The following is a 23,072-nucleotide window of genomic DNA, read 5'->3' as shown; positions in this document are numbered from 1 at the left end:
ATCCTGGATAAAAACCTGCCCAGCTTCTGACAGAAAGTTTAAGCTGGGAAGAAAGTTCATCTTTCAGCAGTACAATGACTCAAATCACACTGCCAGAGCAACCGTGGAGAGGTTTCAAATGAAGATTGATTTCTTTGATTGGACTAGTCAGAGTCCTGACCTTAACCTGAATGAACATCTCCGGTAAGAACTCAAGATTGTTGTCCGCTGGCACTCCCCAACTGACCTGGCACAGCTTGAGCAACTTTTCAAAAATCTTGCTCCATCATGTTGTGCAAAGCTAATAGAGACTTTTCGAAAAAGACCATCAACTATAATAGCTGCGAGAAGTAGCTCAACTATGTACTGAGCAAAGGGGGATGAATACTTCTGAACTGCTGACATTTCAGTTTTTCTGAATTTTTAGTTTTTCATGCTATTTTCCCTATTTTTTGGCTCTATTATGAAAATAGAGCATGAGATTCACAAATAAAAATTCTCAGTAAATTGATCAAAATCCCTGGTTGAAATACTCATTTATCCGAACAAAGGGTTGGGGCTGAATAATTTTACAAGGCGCTGTAATTAGAACTTTTTAAAACAGAAACTAACCATTATATTTAAATTGTAAACTTCTACATTGTAGCCTATTAGTTCAATTAAAGAGTTATATACATGTGCAAACTAGAGCACGGCTAGAAAGCTTAGCCCCCTTGAGGCTGGTCTACCATAAATGTGTTCACAACTGATGCCCAATTGAAAACTCATTCCTTAATTACAACTACCCACAATCTCTCACGCTCTACATCTGCCTTCAAAATATTCTAAGACTCGGAGAAAGAGATATGAAGAGTCAACACACAAGGGAAAAATGGTGTCTTACCTTAAATTGTCACTGGCTGAATTCTTAATTTTTTTAAACAGAGACTTCATTTCAGGAAACATTAGATCCTTTCTGTCAAGATCCCTAGGGTCTGCATCTTTCAATTCAGGCCTCTTTCATTATTATAAAACTAACTTATTCAAGCTTTGCGCATCATACAACCCATCATTCCACTCATTAACCCTGTATAGTTTATGGAACTGCTTCCAACACATTTATCAATTGAGTACTCCAGTTTCACCAGTGCCCTATATAATTAAAGTACAAAGTTCACACCTTTGCATTCAATTCACACTCAGATCCATTAGCATCTTCAAAACTATTTAATCTCTCAACTTTTAGGTAGTAGCCATACACTTAGTTATTTCATGCAAGATATTAGTAAAAAGCTGATGCTCCAGCTCTAAACTCTGTGAGCAATCACTTATTATACCTTTAGCACCAGAAAAAAAAACAATTATGCTTGCCGTCTTTCCTGTAAACAAGCCAATCTTCAATCCGCATGGTTTTATTTTTAATAACCTTATCAAATTCTTTCTGGAACTCATAGGTAAAGTTCTTCTTTTGTTTCCCCTTTATCCTCAGGACATACGCCTGTCCAAGAAATTCATAGAGGATAACACATCATGCTGGAAAGACATATATAACAAAAACACAAAAGCTAGAAATGGTAAATTCTTAGACAGAAATTTAGTATGTATCCCAAGGCCTGGTCATAAAATGCTTATATTGAAATATTCATTTTATATTAAATTGATATTCAATTATTCTCAGCAGTTTGAATGCTAAAGCAATGATGAGACCACAAACAAAAATAATGTTTAAACTTTCTTCTGTCATTATTCCTGTCGCACCCCTTACCAACTTTTGGACTTACCATTATTTTTTGCAAAATTTCGAACATCCGTAAGTGTATTAAGATCCATATCTGGACAACTAGTAACACATAATGCTGTTGACTTGACTTTCATGTTCGCCAAATCCCAGTTGCATGGTTCAAAGAAAAAGACATATCTGCACATTGTATTTTTTGGGGAGAGAATGGGGAAAAGGAGGAAAGAAAGTAAGAAATATTGAAGCACATTTGCAAAACTCTTTTGGACAAAATTACTACATTGCAAAGTGAAATGTAGAGTTCTGGATACAGCTCAGCACATCACTGGAACCAGCCTCTTCTCTATGGAATCTGTCTGTACTTAATATGTCAAAAAAGCAACCAGTATAATCGAGGACCCCAGACATCCCGGACATTCTTTCATATCCCCTTTCCCACTGAAAAGATATGGGATATAAGAGCATGAAAGAATGTACCACCAGACTCAAGGACGGTTCCTATCCCACTGTTAGGGCTCTGGAATGAACCTCTTGCACAATCCTGCACCTCCACTGTACTTTTATGGTGGCCATTATACAGTACTTCATTCTGCATTGTTGTTATTTTACCTCATTCTAAATCAATGCACTGTACCTTGGCACATGTGTCAATAATAAAACAATACCAATATCTATAACACACTTACTTTTGGTCTGTAAGATTATGACCACTCAATTCAACACCTTCGATTTTTGTATTCGTATGACCACAAATATTTCCATAACTATCATAACCATACACCAATCTCCGAGCAGCTCCAGAAGCTATTGCAAAGCCACAAATGATCGCCTGCAAGAGAACATTTCACAAGTTTAACACAGAAATATAGAAAAACCTACAGCACAATACAGGCCCTTCGGCCCACAGAACTGTACCAAATATGCCCTTACCTTAGAAATTACCAAGGGTTACCCATAGTCTCTTTTTCTGAGCTCCATGTACCTGTCCAGGAGTCTCTTAAAAGACCCTATCCTATCTGCTTCCACCACCGTCGCCTGCAGCCCATTCTACGCACTCACCAGTTTCTGCATTAAAAACTTACCCCTGACATCTCCTCTGTACCTACTACCAAGCACCTTAAAACTGTGCCCTCTCCTGTTAGCCATTTCAGCCCTGGGAAAAAGCCTCTGACTATCCACATGATCAATGCCTCTCATCATCTTATACACCTCTATCAGGTCGCCTCTCATCATCCACCAGTCCAAGGAGAAAAAGCTGAGTTCACTCAACTTACTCTCATAAGGCATGCTCCCCAATCCAGGAAACATCCTTGTAAATCTCCTCTGCACTCTTTCTATGGTTTCCACATCCTTCCTATTGTAGTCTCTCTTATCATCTCATAGAAGATATATTAGATGTTGCCATCTCTGCTCAGTGTTTTCCCTATGGAGAACTCTGCAACCAAACACAGTCTAAAGAGACACTCTGCATAACAAACGTGTCAACCATTACAATTATGTCTTCTGTGGCTGAGTGTCATCACAGCATGCCTGCCATAACTATAACTGTACAGAGCTCCGGCTGTGATACTGTTTCATACTGTTTTAATATGACTGCCCTCTCTTGGATATATACCTCAGTCAATAAAAGCAGGTGTACAACATGTACATCTTGATCACCTCTCCTGCTGCCTTCACAGATTTGTGGACTTGCATTCCAAAATCCTTGGCTACTCTACATCAGAATATCTTACAATTCTGCCTTGTTTGACTGTTGCAATGCATTTCCTTGCACTTTTCCAGACTGAAATCCATTCATCACTTTCATGTCCACCTAAGGCGACCAATAATAACTTCCTAGTCAAGTACTTTCCATTTCATTGTCAATTCCACTACTAGAATTTGCATGATCAACCAACTTCTTAATATTGGTTCCCATAGTTCCGTTCAGTGATTGATTTGAACCATAAGGAGCACAAGGCCTGCAGACACTTTATACACACCTCTCTAATCACTACAATAATAATCCTTTGCTTTTGCCCATTGAACAAGTTTTAAACAAGCTTCTTATTCTTTCTTGAATCACAGGGACTTTTATTTAATCTACCAGGTGAAAATATTTTGTATATCAAATTATATACTATCCATTGAATCTTGTCCGTACCTCTTAAGAAAATCAATTTAGACAACAATCTTTTTTTAACATATCATCGTTGTTTGCCCTCAATTAACCTGAGCCTGTCTAAATTTTCATTTATACAATGCCTAATTTTTTTTTTCCAACAATGCCCACACTGCCAACACAGTCTATTTGGTCATGAAATGCCTCAAATACCTTCTGGTTCTATGGCACCATTCATGTAAACAAAGTGCACTGCAGAATAATAATCAGAGCTTGTACTATGTTCTCTCTAGTTTCTATTTGGAATTTGGAATACAAAATATACAACATATACAACGTATATCACAAATATAATATGTATTAACGTTTAAATTATTTTCCAAAAATCATTACATTAAGCACCAACCCTGTTTCTAAAAAATTAAATGTGGAGTATGATTTCATTATTTGAGAAAAAAAGCTTTTTTTAAAGTTTTACTCTAATCTCTTCGAATCCCATCTTTTTTTCTATTCCATTAAATTTCTACAGGGGAATACACCAAATTAAAGATACTGATTTATATCTACTGGATTGGATGTTTCCAAGAGTTGGTTCAGACATTTCATTCTGAATACTTGTTCTTCACATATAAACCACAAGTTCTCCTCCTCCCCCACCAAACCCCTTAAGAGGATACCTCTGAATAAATAAGTAATGAGCAATTACTTTGCTATTTAAAAGCCTTGGACCTGTTAATCTACAGATGCAACTTTATATTCAACACTTTGTACAAAGCCCTGCAACAAAAATGAAGGTGAACTTACCATGCCAACACAAAACACTATGAATATCAGCAGCCACAAGACATCTGTACAGCTGCGCTGTTTCAGTGGTTTCCATTGTCGAACTGAGTCCTACAGAAAAATAAGTATGTCCATATAATAAGACAGTTCTTTTGGTGTAGAGTGTCATAAATCATTTCTTAAAATTTAACAAATCTCCAACTATTTAAATGGCAGCAATAACCCTTCTATTATCGCAACACACATAAAATGCTGGAGGAACTCAACAGGCCAGACAGCATTGTCACGTATCCCGTGACCGGGTTACCGAACCAGCAGAAATGGAATACACATTGGAGTCTGGCATTACTGTAACTAATAGTGTTTATTTATAAACTAAGTAATATAGTACTATAAAAATGCAAATATATGAAACAGGTTAGCAATGATATATACAGAAACGTGGAAATAGGAATCAAAACCAAGGTCTTTCAAAGTCTAGGGGTAAATGAGTAGTCTTACGATGGTGCAGAGCTTTGTTCAGTTCAGTTTAGTTTAGGTCGAGGTAGTTGCTAGTGTACCGTTGGGGGGAGAGAGAGAGCGAGAGGTGATGCTGTTGCTGTCGATCTTCCCGTTGTCTTCCTGTTCTGTTATAGTCACCCGTACGACTGTTCTTCAGTGGTAGACCTGTCACCCAGGCGAGGGTGGACACACAAACAAGCCCCCATTGGTCACACCTTCACACACTGCAAGCCTCTGATTGATTCCCCCGAATCAATCCTCCAAACCCCCACCTTCACGTGGGTGCACAACGCTCTTTCAGTGTCCCATGGTGTGTCTGCTTGTCTTTGCAGACCTGCTTTTTATTTCCCCTTGCGGGGTACCGGCCATCCATCAAGCCGTTCATCACCTCAACAAGAATCCACACAAGCAGGCAAAGAAAATGTCCTTGGAGCAAAGGTAAACAATCAGCTAAAACCATAATATTAAATGTCTCTCTCTCTCCCTCTCTCATCTGCAGCAGGATGCCTCCCCCCCCTTCTTCTCTCTCTCTCTCATTAGCAGCATAGTTCACAGGGGGTCAACTCTGGACCCCATCTCAGCCTGGTTTGCTCATCACAGCATCTATGGAAAAGAGTACAGTTGATGTTTTGGTCTGAGATGCTTCAGCAGGACTGGAGAAAAAAAAAGAGTAGTGATAGGTAAAACCAGGTTTTTTTTTGGGGGGGGGGGGTGACGTAAAAAGCTGGGGATGATTGGTGAAAGAGATACAAGGCTGGAGAAGAGACAATCTAATAGGTGTGTACAGAAGGCTATGGATAAAAGAAAAGGGGGGAGGAGCACCAGAGGGAGGCATTGGGCAGGCAGGTTCAACTTTAACTGTGAATTTTATATAGACACAGAAACAGAAGAGTAATTTTTAGTTTTGTGCTATGATTCATGTGATTTCATTCAGCTAAGATCCTAGCTGGAGCACAAGTTGGACTAAAGTTAACATTGGTATGGCATACTTCTATGCAGAAGTCATCCTCTTATAACCTAGCTTCAAAATTCTGGAAAACCATTCAAGATAGAACATTTCTGAAAAGATCACCTCAACATAAGGAAAAATCTGCAGTTACACTGCTCCTCATTGCATCTTGCATAAAATTACCAATAAGAAGATCAAAGGAGTGGAAAAATATTTTGTTGTGCATCATCTGTAGTCACAATTTTCAAGGACATAACCTCAACTATAAGATCTATGTGAAGCACAGGACCATAAAATGTTGGAGCAGAATTAGGCCATTCAGCCCATCAAGTATTCCATCATGGCTGATCCTGGATCCCACTCAACCCCATACACCTGTCTTCTCGCCATATCCATCACTTCTGCCTTAAATATCTCCATGGACTTGGCCTCCACCGCAGTCTATGGCAGAGCATTCCACAGATTCACTACACTCTAGTTAAAAAAATTCCTCCTTACCTCTATTCTAAAAGATTGCTTCTTAATTTTAAGGCTGTACCTCTAGTTCTGGATACCCCCAACATAGAAAACATCCTCTCCATATCCGTCCTATCTAGTCCTTTCAACATTCAGTAGGTTTCAGTGAGATCCCACCCCCCACCACATTATTCTAAATTCCAGTGAGTACAGGCCCAAAGCTGCAAAATGCTCCTCATACATTAACCCCTTCATTCCCAGAATTATCCTTGTGAACCTGCTCTAGACTCTCCCAATGACAACACATCTTTTCTGAGATATGCGGGCCAAAACTATTGACAATATTTCAAGTGTGGCCTGACTACCGTCTTATAACGCCTCAGCATATTTCCTTGCATTTATAATCCATTCCCCTTGAAATAAATGCCAGCATTGCATTAGTCTTCTTTACCACAGACTCAACCTATAAATTACCCTTCTGGAAGTCTTACATGAGGACTCCTAATTCCCTCTGCACTTCTGATGTTTGAACTTTCTCCCCATTTAGATAATACTCCACAGTACTGTTCCTTTTACCAAAATACATCATACACTTCCCAACACTGTATTCCACCTGCCACTTTTATGCTCATTCTTCCAATTTGTCCAAATCCTACTGCAAACGCATTGCTTCCTCGGCACTACCTAGCCTTCCACCTATCTTCGTATCATCCGCAAACTTTGCCACAAAGCAATCAATTCCATTATCCAAATCATTGACAAACAATTTGAAAAGCAGAGGTCCCAATACTGATCCCTGAAGAACACTACTAGTCACTGGCAGCCAACTAGAAAAAAAACCTTTCTTCCCACATGCTGCTTCCTGCCTGTCAGCCATACCTCCATCCATGCCAGTATCTTTCTTGCAATGCTATCAGATTTTATCTTGTTAAGCAATTTCATGTATGGCACCTTATCAAATACCTTCTGAAAATCGATGTAAATGACATCCATTGCCTCTCCTTCATCCATTCTACTTATTTCCTCGAAGAACTCTAACAGATTTGTCAGGCAAGATTTCCCTTTACAGAAACCATGCTGACTTTGACTTATTTTATCATTAGTCTACAAATGCCCCAAAACCTCACCCTTAATAATAGACTCCAACATTTTCCCAGCCACTGAGGTTAAACTAACTGGTCTATAATTTCTTTTGCCTTTCTTCCTTCTTAAAGAATGGTGTGATATTTGCATCTTCCAGTCCTCCCGGACCATGAGTCAAGTGATCATTGCAAGATCATGACCAACTCATCCGTTATCGTTTCAACAACCTCTCTCAGGACTCTGGGATGTAAGCCATCTAGTGCAGTTGACTTATCCACCTTAGGACCTTTGAGTTTGCCTAGCACTTTTTCCTTTGGAACAGCGATGGCACTCATGGACCTTTGGCACACTACTAGTGTCTTCCACAGTGAAGACTAATGCAAAATACCCATTAAGTTCAGCTACCATTTCTTTGTCCCCCATTACTACTTCAGCAGCATCATTTTCCAGTCATCCAATATCCCTTTTACGTACTCAAAAATGTTTGGTATGCTGCTTAATATTATTGACCAGTTTGCCCTTACATTTTATCTTTTCCCTTCTTACAGCTTTTTTGGTGCCTTTTGTTGGATTTTAAAGTTCCCCAATCATTCAACTTCCTAATCACTTTTGCTACCTTATATGCTCTTTCCTTGGCTTTTATGCAGTCCTCAACTTCCCTTGTCAGCCTCAGTTGCCTACCCCTGCCACTTGATAGCAACTTCTTGGGACATATGGATCATGCGCCTTGTGAACTATTCCTAGAAAGTTCAGCCAATTCTGCTGTGCCGTTATCCTCGCTAGTATCCTCCTCCAATCCACTTTGGCAAGCTCCTTTTTCATGCCTCTGTAATTCCCTTCATTCTGTTGTGATATTGATAAATGTGACTTATGCTTCTCCCTTTCAAACTGCAGTACAAGTTTAATCATATTATGATTACCGCCTCCTAAAGGTTCCTTTACATTAAGCTCATTAGTAAGATCTGGGTTACTACATAACACCCAATTTAAGATGGCTTTTACATGAGCAGTCTCAAGGACAAGCTGCTCTAAAAAGCCATCTCATTGGCATTCAACAAATTCCCTCTCTTGCAATCTGACACCAGAATCAGATTTACTATCACCAGCTTGTGATATGGAATTTGTTAGCTTAGCAGCAGCAGTTCAATGCAATACGTAATCTAGCAGAGAGAAAAAATAATAATAAATAAAATAAAGAATAAACAAGTAAATCAATTACATTTATTGAATAGATTAAAAATGTGCAAAAACAGAAATACTGTAAAGTGAGGTAGTGTCCAAGGGTTCAATGTCCATTTAGGAATCAAATGGCAGAGGAGAAGAAGCTGTTCCTGAATCGCCGAGTGTGTGCCTTTAGACTTCTGTACCTCCTACCTGATGGTAACAGTAAGAAAAGGGCATGCCCTGCGTGCTGGACATCTTTAATAATGGATGCTGCCTTTCTGAGACACCAGTCCCAAAAGATGTCCTGAGCACTTTGTAGGCTAGTACCCAAGATGGAGCTAACTAGACTTACAACCCTCTCCAGCTTCTTTCGGTCCTATGTGGTAGCCCCCAGCCACCCATACCAAACAATGATGCAGCCTGTCAGAATGCTCTCCACAGTACATCTATAGAAGTTTTGAGTGTATTTGTTGACATGCTAAATCTCTTCAAACTCCTAATGAAGTATAGACACTTTTTTGCCTTCTTTATAACTGTATTGATATGTTGCGACCAGGTTAGATCCTCAGAGATCTTGACACCCAGGAATTTGAAGCTGCTCACTCTCTCCAATTTTGATCCCTCGAAGAGGATTGGTATGTGTTCCTTCATCTTACCCTTCCTAAAGTCCACAATCAGCTTTTTCATCTTACTGACATTGAAAGCCAGGTTGTTGCTGCAGTACCATTCCACTAGTTGGCATAACTCACTCCTGTACACTCTCTCTTCACCACCTGAGATTCTACCAACAATGGTTGTACCTTCAGCAAATTTATAGACGGTATTTGAGCTATGCCTAGCCACACAGTCATGTGTATACAGAGAGCAGAGCGGTGGGCTAAGCACACACCCCCAAGGTGCACTAATGTTGATCGTCAGCGAGGAGGAGATGTTATCACCAATCCGCACAGATTGTGGTCTTCCGTTTAGGAAGTCGAGGATCCAATTGCAGAGGGAGGTACAGAGCCCCCGGTTCTACAACTTCTCCATCATGATTGTGGGATTGATGGTATTAAATGCAGAGATATAGTCAATGAACAGCATCCTGACATAGGTGTTTGTGTTGTCCAGATGGTCTAAAGCTGTGTGGCATTGAGACTGCACCTGCCGTTGATCTATTGTGGTGATAGGCAAATTGCAGTGGGTCCAGGTTCTTGCTGAGGCAGAAGTTCAGTCTAGTCATGACCAACCTCTCAAAGCATTCCAGTTAGCTCTTAAAAGTAAGTGCAGATATTTGGTAGTTTCAGCCCTGAAGATTTCTCTACCTCATATCAAAACCTACTGAATGGATAGAGGCAGAACCTGTTTGTTTATTGCGCAATTTGGTTAACTTTTTCAAATATTAATGGTTAAGACAACCCATTAGGTGTAGTTTGGTTTGCCTGCATATTCTAGGATGTGACATTGTGGGACATAGAATTATAATTAACTCTTCTATTTCTGGACCTCTCTATTTTCAGGTTAGTGGCAATTTATGCACCCAGGATGAGGAACAGTATTTGCAGATCCAGTCTATAATTCATTAGATCCAGATTTCCTGTTTGGTATTCCAAATAAGGTCCAATCTTACAGAGTCAGATTTCAGAGTTGTTCAGAAGACCAGGACATCTAAAGGAAAACATCATGGGTAATGCAGAAACTTTAATTGAAAATTAACTGAACAAACTTCCCTCAGACTGTAGAATTCTAAGTAATGAACACATTCACCAATTCACCAGCACTTGGTATGTTGAGATTAAAAATGCAGAGGCACAAAGGAAATATCCATGAGCACAGGGAAGAAAAAAAATTATGCTGGCAAAATAAGATGACTGATTCATATGAAGCATACTCACTGGAATTTAGAAGATTGAGGGGGGATCTTATTGAAACATATAAAATTCTAAAGGGATTGGACAGGCTAGATGCAGGAAAATTGTTTCCGATGCTGGGGAAGTCCAAATCGAGGAGTCACAGTTTAAGAATAAAGGGGAAGCCTCTTAGGACCGAGATCAGGAAAAACTTCTTCACACAGAGTGTGGTGAATCTGTGGAACTCTCTGAAACAGGAAACAGCTGAGGCCAGTTCATTGGCTATATTTAAGAGGAAGTTAGATATGGCCCTTGTGGCTAAAGAGATCAAGGGGTATGGAGAGAAAGCAGGTACAGGGTTCTGAGTTGGATGATCAGCTATGATTATACTGAATGGCGGTGCAGGCTCAAAGGGCCGAATGGCCTACTTCTGCACCTATTTTCTATGTTTCTATAAGTGACCTCTTTCTGCTATGGTAATTCCAGTGACCAATTTTTTTCAGGAACTATTGTATACTATAGTTCCGAATTGTGAAAATTAAACATACATCATCATTTCCTATAACTCGGTTTCTATCGCAATGTACACCCCGCCCAGCAAAACAGAAATTCTGCATAACTAGAGGAATAGGAGGATATAGAACAAACTTTAGCACCTTAAAAGTTAACTGGAGACAGGATTGATCCCCAATAAACTTAGAACAGAGATGTGCAAATGAGTGGAGTTTCAAAACAACCTAGGGTTAAATAGAACTTCACAATGTTAAAACACAGTAATTTACTAAAAGAGCGCAAAATTGGATTTGAACTAGCCTGCAAAACAGTAAGTTTTCAGATAGAAATTCATACCATAAGGAAGCACTATTCCTGACATTGTGTGCTAAAGGGTGGTGCTGTGTAAATCAATTACATAATCTATGATTAATTTTCCTTGTTGTAGAGGAAATCATGTTGTGATTACTGAATGGTCACTGTCATTAAGCATGGAAACAGGTCCTTCAGCCCTAGCATCTGTGGTGGTTATCAAATACACAGATCTATTAATCCCATTTTGCAGCATTCTACCAACAGCCTATCTAAACAAGTTCTTAAATATTGAGAGCTTCCACTACCAAGATGGATTCTAATCACACTCTTCATTCAAGATTTCTTCTTCAAATTTTCTGTCTCCAAGCTTTTAAACCACTTATTTTCTGGTTAATAGACACTCATGTCAAGGGAAAAGTTTCTCACAATCCAGTCTGCATCCCCAATAATTTTATCCATCTCTGTCAGATTCCTCAGAACACACTCTGCTCCAAGGAAAACAAATTCAGCCTGTTGAGTTTCTCTTCACAGCTGAAATGCTCCATCACAGGCAAAACTCATGGTGAATCTTCTCTGCATTGTCTTTAGTGCAAACACATCCTTTTAACAGTGTGGTGACTAAAGTGGCACACAATGCTCCTGCTGTAACCTAATTAATGTTTTATAACCTCCCTGTTCTTATATCCTACGTCTCAAATAGTAAAAACAAGTATTGTGTATGCCTTGCTGCTGCAGCTTTCATGAACCTTGGACACTGACAAAGAGGCCCTCTGTAAGTACTTCCTAGTATCATTCATTGCATCTACCTGAGCCTTAACAGGTCTCTCAAAATGCATCACCCCAGCTGTGGATTAAATTCCATGAGCCATTGCTCTGTATATCATATCAACTCCAATTTGGTTCTGTAGCCAAGCACTATCCTCCTCATGAACAACACACCAAGTTTTATGTCATCTGTAAATATACTAATCATATTTCTAACATTCACATTGTATCATTAATGTATATGTAATACTCTGGTTAAGATTTTTACTGCAATGCTGCAGGGATTTCATTTCAGCAGTTCTGTAAGAGCAGTCATTTCTTGCTTCTAGCATATTTGTGTGTGAGCTAAAAGGGAAAGCTGCATCAGCCAATCAGGATGATGGAACTGGGAGAAGGTTCTGAAGAACGTTGGGTGGAGAGGCTTTCTGATGGCCACTGGTGAGGGTCAAGGTCTTTTCGGTGGGAGCTGGGAGACGACAGGAGGGAAGATGGCTGAGGATGCCATCCCTGCTGCACGAGGTGTTTTGTGCAGATGAATGGCTTCGAGGAAGAAGGACCAGTACTTCAGTGGGGGAGTCAGTTTGTTCGAAATGGATTTCAAGTGACATTTATAAGGTGATGTGTGCTTTCATGCAGACCGTGGCTCCAGCACACAAATAAAAGAAAACCTCAAGATGAGCTCCCAACTTATGAGCACATTTGGACTGGGTTAACTTCTCTTTTTCCTACTGTTTGATAAAGTTGAAATTTGTAAATATACTTTCTTTATAATTGTATGCAGTGTATGTTTTGTTATTTCTTGCCAATGGCTAATTGGATGGGAGCAGTATTTATACAGTATTCACACAGATCAGGGTTCAGGTGGTCAAGACATCCTAACTTCCCAGTTTTGGTGGATTGCAAGTCATACCGACCCTACTTTATGGAGTTTGAGAAAGGTGGTTATCTCACCCTAGTCCAGTGCCTGTAGTAGAGGCTAAAGAGCCACATCTCCAGAGACATCTGGTAAAAGGGGTTTTGTATACAAAAAAACAGCAAGGAAACCATCATTAATCTCTGTGACACCCAGAACTTCAACAAATTTCTATAGATGTGTCGTGGAGAGTGTATCAACTGGCTGCATTATGACCTGGTATAGGAACACCAATGCCTTTGAATGGAAAATCCTATAAAAGGTAGTGGATTACGGGTAAAGCCATGTGAACAGTAAGCACATCGACATGAAATGCTGTCATAGGAAAGTAGCATCCATCAAAGATTCTCACGACCCAGGCCATTCAAAAACAAGAGAAAAGCTGCAGATGCTGGAATTCAGAGAGTGAGAAATTGATGTTCCTGTCCTCAAGATGGAGGCTACCATCTGGGTAGCCTCCAACCTGACGGCGTGAACATCAATTTCTCAAACTTCCAATAATGGCAACCCCTCACTTTCACCATTCCCCATTCCCCTCTCTTACCTTATCTCATTACCTGCCCACCACCTCTATCTGGTGCTCCTCTACCTTCCCTTTCTTCCTTGGTCTTTCGTCCTCTCCAGTCAGATTCCCCCCCTTGTCTTTTATCTCTTTCACCAATCAACTTCCCAGCTCTGTACTTCAACCCTCCCCTTCTTCCAGTTTCACCTATCACCTACTACCTAGTAGTTCTTCCTTCCCTCGCCCCTCCCCAACCTTCTTACTCTGACTCTTCTTTTTCCTTCAGTTCTGTTGAAGGCTCTTGGCATGAAAAATCAAATGTTTACTGTTCTCCATTGACGCTGCCAGGCCTGAGTTCCTCCAGCATTCTGTGTGTGTGTGTTTTCATAAGGATTCATAGAGTTGGGGAAGGGGTGATGCATTAGTATGGATAGAGGATTGGTTAACTAACAGAAAACAGACAATTGGGATACATGGGAATTACTCTGGTGAGCGGTGGTGCCACAGGGGTCGGTGCTGGGCCCACAACTGTTCATGATATACATTAACGATCTGGAAGAAGGGACTAAGTATAGTGTATCTAAGTCTGCTGATGATACTAAATTGAGCAGAAAATCAAATTGCGCAGAAGATACGAAGAGTCTGCAGAGAGATGGGTAAGGGTCTGGCAGATGGAGTACAATGTTGGTAAATGCAAGATCATCACTTTGGAAGGAAAAATGAAAGAGGAGATTATAATTTAAATAGTAAAAAATTGCAGCATGCTGCTGTACACAGTGGAGGAGACCATGGACATTATCGGAAAGGGAATGGGAAGTGGAATTAAAATGGGTTGCCACTGGGAGATCCTACTAGTTTTGGCAGACAGAGTGTGGATGCTCAGCAAAGTGGAGTCACAATCTACGGCGGGTCTCACCGATATCCAAAAGGCCACACTGCAAGCACCAAACACAGTATATGACTCCAACAGACTCACAGGTGAAGTGTCGCCTCACCTGGAGGGACTGTTTGGGACCCTGAATGGTAGCGAGGGAGAAGGTGTAGGGGCAGGTGTAGCACCTGTTCTGCTTGCAAGGGTAAGTGCCAGGACGGAGGTAAGTGGGGAGGGACGAACAGACAAGCGAGTCACGTAGGGAAGGATCCCTACGGAAAGGAAGTTGGGGGAGGGGGGGGGGAGATGTGTTTTATGGTGGGATCCAGTTGGATCCACTGTCATGATAAGGCCACACTTGGGTTGGAGGAGCAACACCTTATATTTAATTTGGTTAACCTCCAAACTGATGGCATGAACATGGATTTTCTTAAACATCCAGCAATGCTTACCCCCCAACCATTTCCCATCCCCTTGTCCCCCTCTCATGTTATCTCCTTGCTCACCCATCACCTCCTTCTGCTGCTTCCCCCCCCCCAACCTTTCTCTTTCTTTCATGACCTTCTCTCCTTCTCTCTTTCACCAATCAACTTCCTCAACCCTGCTTCAAGGCTGCTTCATCCCTGCCCCTCCAAGTTTCACCTAGCATTTCTCTCTCCCCTCCCCCCAACTTTCAAATCTACTCCTCAGCTTTTTTTTTAGTCCTGCCAAATGGTTTCAGCCCAAAACATTGATTGTACTTTTTTCCCCATAGATGCTGCCTGGCCTGCTGAGTTCCTCCAGCGTTTGTGTATGTTGTCTGGAGTACTGCGTGGAGTTCTGGTCTCCTTACTTGAAGGAGGATTTGGAGGTAATGCAGAGGAGGTTCACCAGGTTGATTCCAGAGATGAGGGGGTTAGACCATGAGAAGTGATTGAGTCACCTGGGACTGCACTCACTGGAATTCAGAAGAATGAGAGGAGATCTTATAGAAACATATAAAATTATGAAAGGGATAGATAAGATAGCCAACTGGTGGTGTAGTGGCATCAGTGCTGGACTTCGGGGCTGAAGGTCCTGAGTTCAAAACCAGCCGGCTCCCATGCACACATTCTATCCATGCTGGGTTGAGCATCAAGCTAGCAACTCAACCTTGTTAAAAAAAAAGAAAGAAATTGCCTGCTACAGAAACATTAACAGCAAAAAAGTTGACAGCCTATGCTCTCACATGATTTGAAAGACAATTTCTTCTTCTTCTTCTAGATAAGTTAGAGGCAGGACAGTTGTTTACACTAGCAGGTGAGACTAGAACTAGGGGACATAGTCTCAAGATTTGGGGAAGTAATTTAGAATGGAGATGAGGAGGAACTGCTTTTCCCAAAGAATAGTGAATCTGTGGAATTCTCTGCCCAATGAAGCAATGGGGGCTACCTCAGTAAATATATTTAATCCAAGATTGGATAGATTTTTGCATAGTAGAGGAATTAAGGATTAAGGGGACAAGGCAGGCAGGTGGAGATGAGTCAATGGCCAGATCAGCTACGATCTTATTGAATGACAGAACAGGATCGATGGACGCAATGGCCTACTCCTGACCCCATGTGCCTCCTATTACCAAGCTAATTCCAGATTCAATTTATTAAATTGTCCTTGAGCCCACAGAATACTACCTTTTAAACTTTTCTCCCATGTGGGACCTTGACAAAGATCTACTTAAGTTCATGAATATAAACTCAGTGGCCACTTTAATTAGGTACACCTGTACACCTGTTTGCTAATGCAAACATCTAATCAACCAATCATATGGCAGCAACAATGCATAACATCATGCAGACATGGTTTAGATGTTCAATTGATCGGAATGGGGAAGAAGTGTGATCTATGTGACTCTGATCGTGAAACGATTGTTGGTGATAGGTGGTTTGAGTAACTCAGAAACTGCTGATCTCCTGGGATTTTCATGCACACCAATCTCTAGAATTCAGAGAGAATGGCGTGAAAAGCAAAACATGTGAGCAGCAGTTCTGTGTGTAAAATCACCTTCCTAATGAGAGAGGTCAGAGGAGAACGAGCAAACTGGTTCACACTGACAAAAAGGAAAAAGTAACTCAAATAACCACAAGTTATAGATAACAAGATATAGATATTGAAAACAAGGAAAAACAAAAAAAAACAATAGATAATGTTGGTACTGGAGAATCCACCCCACCCTCACAACCCAAAACTAGATGGCTACCCAAAAAAGCAGCTAGCTCTATAAAAAAAAAGTAACACCCCAAAAACCAACTTCCAGTTCTGTAAAGAGCATTTTGAATGCACAACACATCAGACCTTGAAATGGATGATCTACAACAGCAGAAATCCAGAAACATACACTCAGTGGCCACTTTATTAGGTACAGGAGATACTTAATAAAGTCATCACTGGATGTATCTCAATTACATTACCATTATTTACACCTAGTTTCTCATTTCAGTCAATTATAATCTCCCTTTAAAGCTATGAAGACCATATTTAATCAGTCCATGCCTCTGAGTGCAGAGCAAGACCATAAGACACAGGAGCAGAATTAGACCATTTAGCCCATCAAGTCTGCTCTGCCATTTGATCTTGTGATTTATTTTCCCGCTCAACCTCATTCTGCCTTCTCCCTGTAATCTTTGCTGCCTTTACTAATTAAGAACTTATGAACCTTTGACTTAAGTACACCGAATGACTTTGCCTCCACAGCCATCTTGGCATTGAATTCCACAGATTCACTACCTTCTGGATACAGAAATTCCTCCTCATCTCTGCTCTACATGGACGTTCCTCTATTCTGATGTTGTGCCCTGTGGTCCTGAAGTCTCCGACTATGATACACATCCTCTCTACGTTAACTCTGTCTAGGCCTTCCACTATTTGGTAGATTTCAATGAGTTTCCTCACCCCTCCACTCTACATTTGAGTCATTACAAGCCATCAAACACTCCTTACAAGGTAACCCTTTCATTCCCAGGATCACTCTTGTAACCCACTTCTGGATGGTCCTGAATGGTAGAACACTGTTTCTTAGAAATAGGACCCAACACCACCTGCATTCATATGATTATCCCATGATTAAATGATTAATCCTATGATTAATTATAACCCTCAATCTTTCAACTTTACTATGACATTTGCTAGATATAATCTAGTACTAGCTCTTTGGTATGTGTCAAGCTTTAAAAAATACTAATGATCTGGCTATTATTTCTCCATTAAGAGATTCAACATTCTCTCATGACTGCCTTTATCTCTTAGTGTGGATGGTACAGTAGTTAGAAGACCTCCTTGTGGCCATCCACACATACAGATGACTGTGGATATAATCACTCTGCCTTTCTTCTGTCATCCTAACTGTGCATTGGTTACCCTGCAGTCATAATAGACAATACAAGAAATAGCCATTCAGTTTATAGTCTTCCTTTCATTTATGGTTCAGTTTGTATTAGCTATGAAACTCTTAAAAAGGAGGCACACTTTTAACTAAAAGACACAAGACAACAAATACAGGAAATTGGAAGTAACACACAAAGCTCTGGAGGAAGTCAGTGTGTCAGGCAGGATGTATGAAAGGAAATGCTCCATTGACATTTTGGGTTGAGCCCGTCACCCTTTTATTAATCACTTTTTTCTAGCACAGATCTACAATAAAACAAAGACACTGTAAATCTCAAAATATAGAAATTGATACTCAACAAGTCAAAGCACTGTCCTGAAGAAAGAAATAACACTAATATTGGTTAATGACCTTTCACAGGAATTAAGTTTGAGCTGATGCTGCCAATACCAAATGATCATCTGTACAACTTAGCACACCATCGTCTACTTTCATTCTTCAGGATCTGGGCATTACTTGTAAGGATAGTATTTATTGCTCATTTCTTGTCACCTGGAAAGGCTGGTAAGCAGCTTTATTGTAGTTCTTTTCGCCAATGTGCTTCCACAGCTTTTGGGAGGGGAACTCCAGACTCTGGATCAAACACAGAAATCTCAAATGGCATGACATATGGAAAGGAACATGCAGTGTGTAGTTTTTCCGTGTACTGGAGTTCCTGGTCACTGAGATTGTGAATTTAGGAGGTGATGTTAGAGATGCCTTGGTAAATGCATCAAAGCCACACTACAGTCTCTATGCAATGGTGGTGCAGGAAATAAATACACAGGATGTTGGATGGGGCACCAATCAAATGGACTGCCTTGTTCTGGACAACATCAAGTTAAATTGTTTAAAGGTTTATGAACATTAATTCCAAATCCTCTGACTCTGAGGTTTTACTACAGCTTACATAATCAAAACAAGATTATAAATAAAAGAACTTTCTTGGCCTCATCACTAACAGCTGATGAGTGTCTAATCTGAATGGAAATTTAACACTATTTACTCTCTCTATTCACAAAACCCTTCTTGCTTCTACAGAATTACCTTTTTTAAAAAAGTGATATTATCAAGCACCAATTACTATAGCATTTTCTGCAAGCTTAATAACTAGAATAACATACGCGACTTCTTCTATCCTCCACCCTAAACCTGTTGAATCCATCTCTAGAGACCACAAACCCTGGAAAAAGTACTTGATTTGTTTACCCCACCCATCATATTAGTAACTCATCAGTTTTTTTTTTAGAAACAGCAGTATTTTCCAAGCCTCTCTGTAAACCATACACCAGTTTATATCCAGTGTATCAGACTTTAACTTCATGCATACTCTCTCTCCAGTGCATTAAAGTAATCTGCATAGTCCAATAGAGCATGGGAGATTGCTTAGATTCAAAATTGAATTTCAATTTTCATCTTTTAATCTTCTGTTCTATAAACTACTTAGCCCCCTACCCATTGGAGAAGGACCAATTAAAATTTGTGTAAATCAAAACCTCAAATCTCTCGACTCGCATGTTACTAAGCTTTACTCATTCAAAGACCTTGATTCTAAACTTCTTTCCAATCTGTTTTACCACAGTTTACTGCCATTGAATTATCCAACGTTGTTTTGGCCAATTTATCTTAATTGCCTTATAGTTATTCATTCCTTTTTATAATTAGTCTGTAAATTATTTCCTCCAATCCAATATATAAAATACTGGTATACATACAACAAAACAGAAAGCAATCCCACAACAGTCTCTTTAGACTCTAATACCTTTACTTATTCTATCTACTCCACTCAAACCACCTTAATCTAAATATAAAAACTTCAAATCTTCATAATCAATAGTTTGTATCAAAAATCCATCTAAAGCTCATCCACTGCACTTCCCACCCCTTCTCCATTATATCTGCCATGTTCTCAGAGCCCACAAATTGTCTGGGATGGATTTTCATTTCAAAAATCCATGCTTACCATTAATTTCTCACTCCCACACATCTTAATCTTGATAATGATTCCCAAATTTTCCCACCTGCAGATGTTAAACCACATGACATAATTAACTTGTGGTCAGCACATACATAGCCCCTTCTCTATTGTCCAAAAGTTCTTTTTCTCCATTCCCTTCCGAATCATTGGCTATATCCCACTCAATCCTCTTAAAAAAACTGCAACAATGATTGATTTTGTTTCTTTGACCTATTGAAATGTAGGATATTCAAAAGACACTACAGTACAAAATCACGTCCCTGGTTGCAACACTCTCAGTGAATCAGACATTATCTATGGAGGGAAATGAAGAGTCGAGGTTTCAGGCCAAGTCCCTTCAATGGGAAAGCACTAAAACTGCTTCAAAATGCGTTGAAGTTATGAAATTCTTATTTTTCTTTAAATGTTGCATAAAATTATGAAGAAGGAAGAAACAACCAATGATAATGGAAATAAATAATGTAAGAATCAGAAAGAGCAACAATGTTGACTAATTATAATTCAGCATCCTACGGGTTTGAAAGGCTTTGAAAGGCTTAGGGGGGCAGGGCTGTGAGAAGCATTCAAATTGTCTGCACTCACTATTCCCCGACATAACACACCTCCTTACCCACACCCCACAAGGCTACATATACAAAACATCACTCTTCAGAATATCAGGATGCCACCATTGACTCATCTTTCCCTTGGCTGCTCTCCACAGGAATTGCTTTGTCCATGGCTTGCTATCCGCTCATCCCTCCTCATTGATCTACCTTCTGGCACTTTGCCTGCCACCATCACAAATGCCACACCTGCCTCTATACATCATCCCTCACCACCAGGCAGGGATGTATTTTGCCTGCAGGTCTGTCAAGGTCATTTATTGAATCTTGTACTCCCGTACATCAGTGAAACTTGACACAGATTGGAGAACTCCTCTGTCAAGCACCTTCATTCTGTCCACTAACAGCAAAGATTTCCTGGTGGCCCCCATTTCAATTTGACTTCCCATTCTCACACTGATTGCCACCAAGAGGCAAAATATAGGTTGGAGAAGCAACAGCTCACATTAACTCTGGGTACTGAACAATCTGATGGCATGAACACTCATTTCTCTAACTTCTGGTAACCACTCTCCTGTTTCCTTGTACTCCCCTTTTCTTTTTCCCATTCTAGTGGCTCTCTCATTCCTTCTCTTCCCCTTCCCCACTGTCATGAACTGCCCATCAACTCTCTCCAGTTTCCCACCTCCTTCCCTTTATTCTATGATTCACTGTCCTCTTCGCCAGCCCTTTTCTCCTTCACCAAACACCTCCCAGCTTCTCCCACCATCTCCTCTTCCCCCACCTTCCCCTTCACCTGGTAGCTTGTACTGCTACTCCCCTCCTATCTCCTGACCTCTGCCCCCCCCCCATCGTTCCTAGTCATGATGAAGGGAGTCTGCCAGAAATGTCAACTGTTTACCATAACTGTTAACTGACTTGTTGAGTTCCTCCATCATTTTATGCGTGCTACTTCTGATGGTGTCCTTTATGGTGAAGTGGAACACATCTTCAGCTTTTAGCAAATTATATCTCAGAATGTACAATAATCAGGGTCTGTAGTTTATTTAGTCTTATGTTTTGTAATGGACTTCATCCAACATATTCTTGAAATAATTCATAACACCGCTTCCCACTTCCTAACTTGCATCAAGATTAATCACTTGGGACTACATACCGCTCCATCCTATTATGTTTTCAAGCCCTTTTATGGTCTTGCTTTCTGATCTCAGCAAACTGCTCTTGCATCAGACAGCTTTTAGCAGTTACTTCACCCCGACCGATGGTATACTAAGATACTAAAAGTAACAACTGAATAGTTAAAATGTTCCTGTACAGTGCCTTATGTGCATGACTAATTTATCACTTCATTTATGCCTTATTCCCTTACACTGCACTGTATTTCTCACAGTAGAAGTCTCACAATCTCCAGTTTCTCAGTCCTCTCAATCACTAGTAGTGACTCTCATTAATGAGATTTATCCAGTGAGGCAAGGATGCAATATATTTTTTTCTGCAGCATGTAAAGTGCAGTGTGGAAAAAACAAGTAATCAGAAGACCTATAAGAAGAAAACAAGTGGAAAAAGGGAAAGGGGAATGACCACACTGATGACAGTATAAATATCTACAGGAAAATAAAAGTATTACTTTTGAAGCATAATAATCCAGTTAAAGCAATGGAAAAATTTAAGATGCAATCAAGTGATCTTAACAGTTCCTACACTTCCCCATGAAGGATTCTGGGAAACCCATCTCAAATCAGTTTCAATTCAATGCTGGCAACCTCTAAATAAAATGCTCTTGTACTATTTTTAAATTCAGATTTTCCTGGGCAATAATACTTCAAAATTGCATCTCAAACCAACTACAAGATACTTGGAGCATTAAAATCACTTGTGCACTGCTTATGCCAGCTTAGAATTAGTAGTAATCAAAATGGTCACAGATTTCACCTGTTTACTCCATCTTTATTATCAGTTTTCCTGGCGGCATCCTTACTTTTGACCCATGTCACATTTCAATGTTTTTAAAGAAATAGGAAGGGAGGTAAAATAGGGCGAAGAGTTGTATTACTAGACAGACACAATATCACATTTGCATTGAGGGCAGGAAACAGAGGGTACATTGACTGAGTAGATATGGGTAGAACTCAAAAACAAGAAAGGTGTTTATACTCTGGACATCCACTCTGTCCACACCCAATAGCCATTCTGGATACTAAGGAACAAATACACAGTTAGAATTGAAAAGCAGGGTCATCATTGTGGGTGACTTCATTTACCCTAAAATAGGCTGGGAACTCCTTAGTGCTAAATCTTAGATGGGGCAGAATGTGTTAGGTATCTCCAAGTGGATTTCTTGAAGCAGTATGTGGATAGTCCAACTGGAGAGAATCTTATACTTGGAAATGGGTCTGGCCAAGTGACAGACCCTTCAGTAGAAAGACACAATTCCTTAAGCGTTAAAATAGTTACGGATAAAGATAACAGTAGATCATGCAGGAAAGTATTAAATTAGAAGACAGCAAGTTATGAGGGCATTAGACAGGAGGCAGAGAGAAATAACTGTAAGAGTTATTTACAGGCAAATCCATATCTGACATGTTTAAAGATCAGTTATACAAAGTCAAGAACTGGCTTGATCTAATAAGAGGGAAGGGCAAGGATGACAAGGCTCAGGAACCTTGGATGACAAGAGAGGTCAGAATCAGGTTTATTATCACCGGCATGTGTCGTGAAATTTGTTAACTTAGCAGCAGCAGTTCAATGCA

At 40.1% G+C, this 23,072-nt stretch overlaps 1 protein-coding gene across 3 annotated transcripts in view; it reads right to left on the bottom strand.

The window, feature by feature from the left end:
* LOC132396863 (choline transporter-like protein 1) overlaps positions 1–23,072 on the bottom strand; it is a 116,587-nt gene that overhangs the window by 76,807 nt on the left and 16,708 nt on the right. For 2 of the 3 annotated variants that reach the window (XM_059974871.1, XM_059974870.1), the window contains 3 exons: positions 4,602–4,691; positions 2,383–2,525; positions 1,740–1,876 (listed from right to left, as the gene is read on the bottom strand). In XM_059974871.1, the coding sequence (XP_059830854.1) occupies positions 1,740–1,876; positions 2,383–2,525; positions 4,602–4,691 (370 nt within the window). The remainder of the gene's footprint in view (positions 1–1,739; positions 1,877–2,382; positions 2,526–4,601; positions 4,692–23,072) is intronic. The other variant, XM_059974872.1, reaches the window with a different exon arrangement.

This window comes from Hypanus sabinus, chromosome 7 (assembly GCF_030144855.1).
Source record: "Hypanus sabinus isolate sHypSab1 chromosome 7, sHypSab1.hap1, whole genome shotgun sequence".
In the NCBI taxonomy this organism is placed as follows: Eukaryota; Metazoa; Chordata; class Chondrichthyes; order Myliobatiformes; family Dasyatidae; genus Hypanus; species Hypanus sabinus.
Note: the sequence above shows the minus strand (reverse complement) of the source record. Positions and strands in the feature narration are given on the sequence as shown.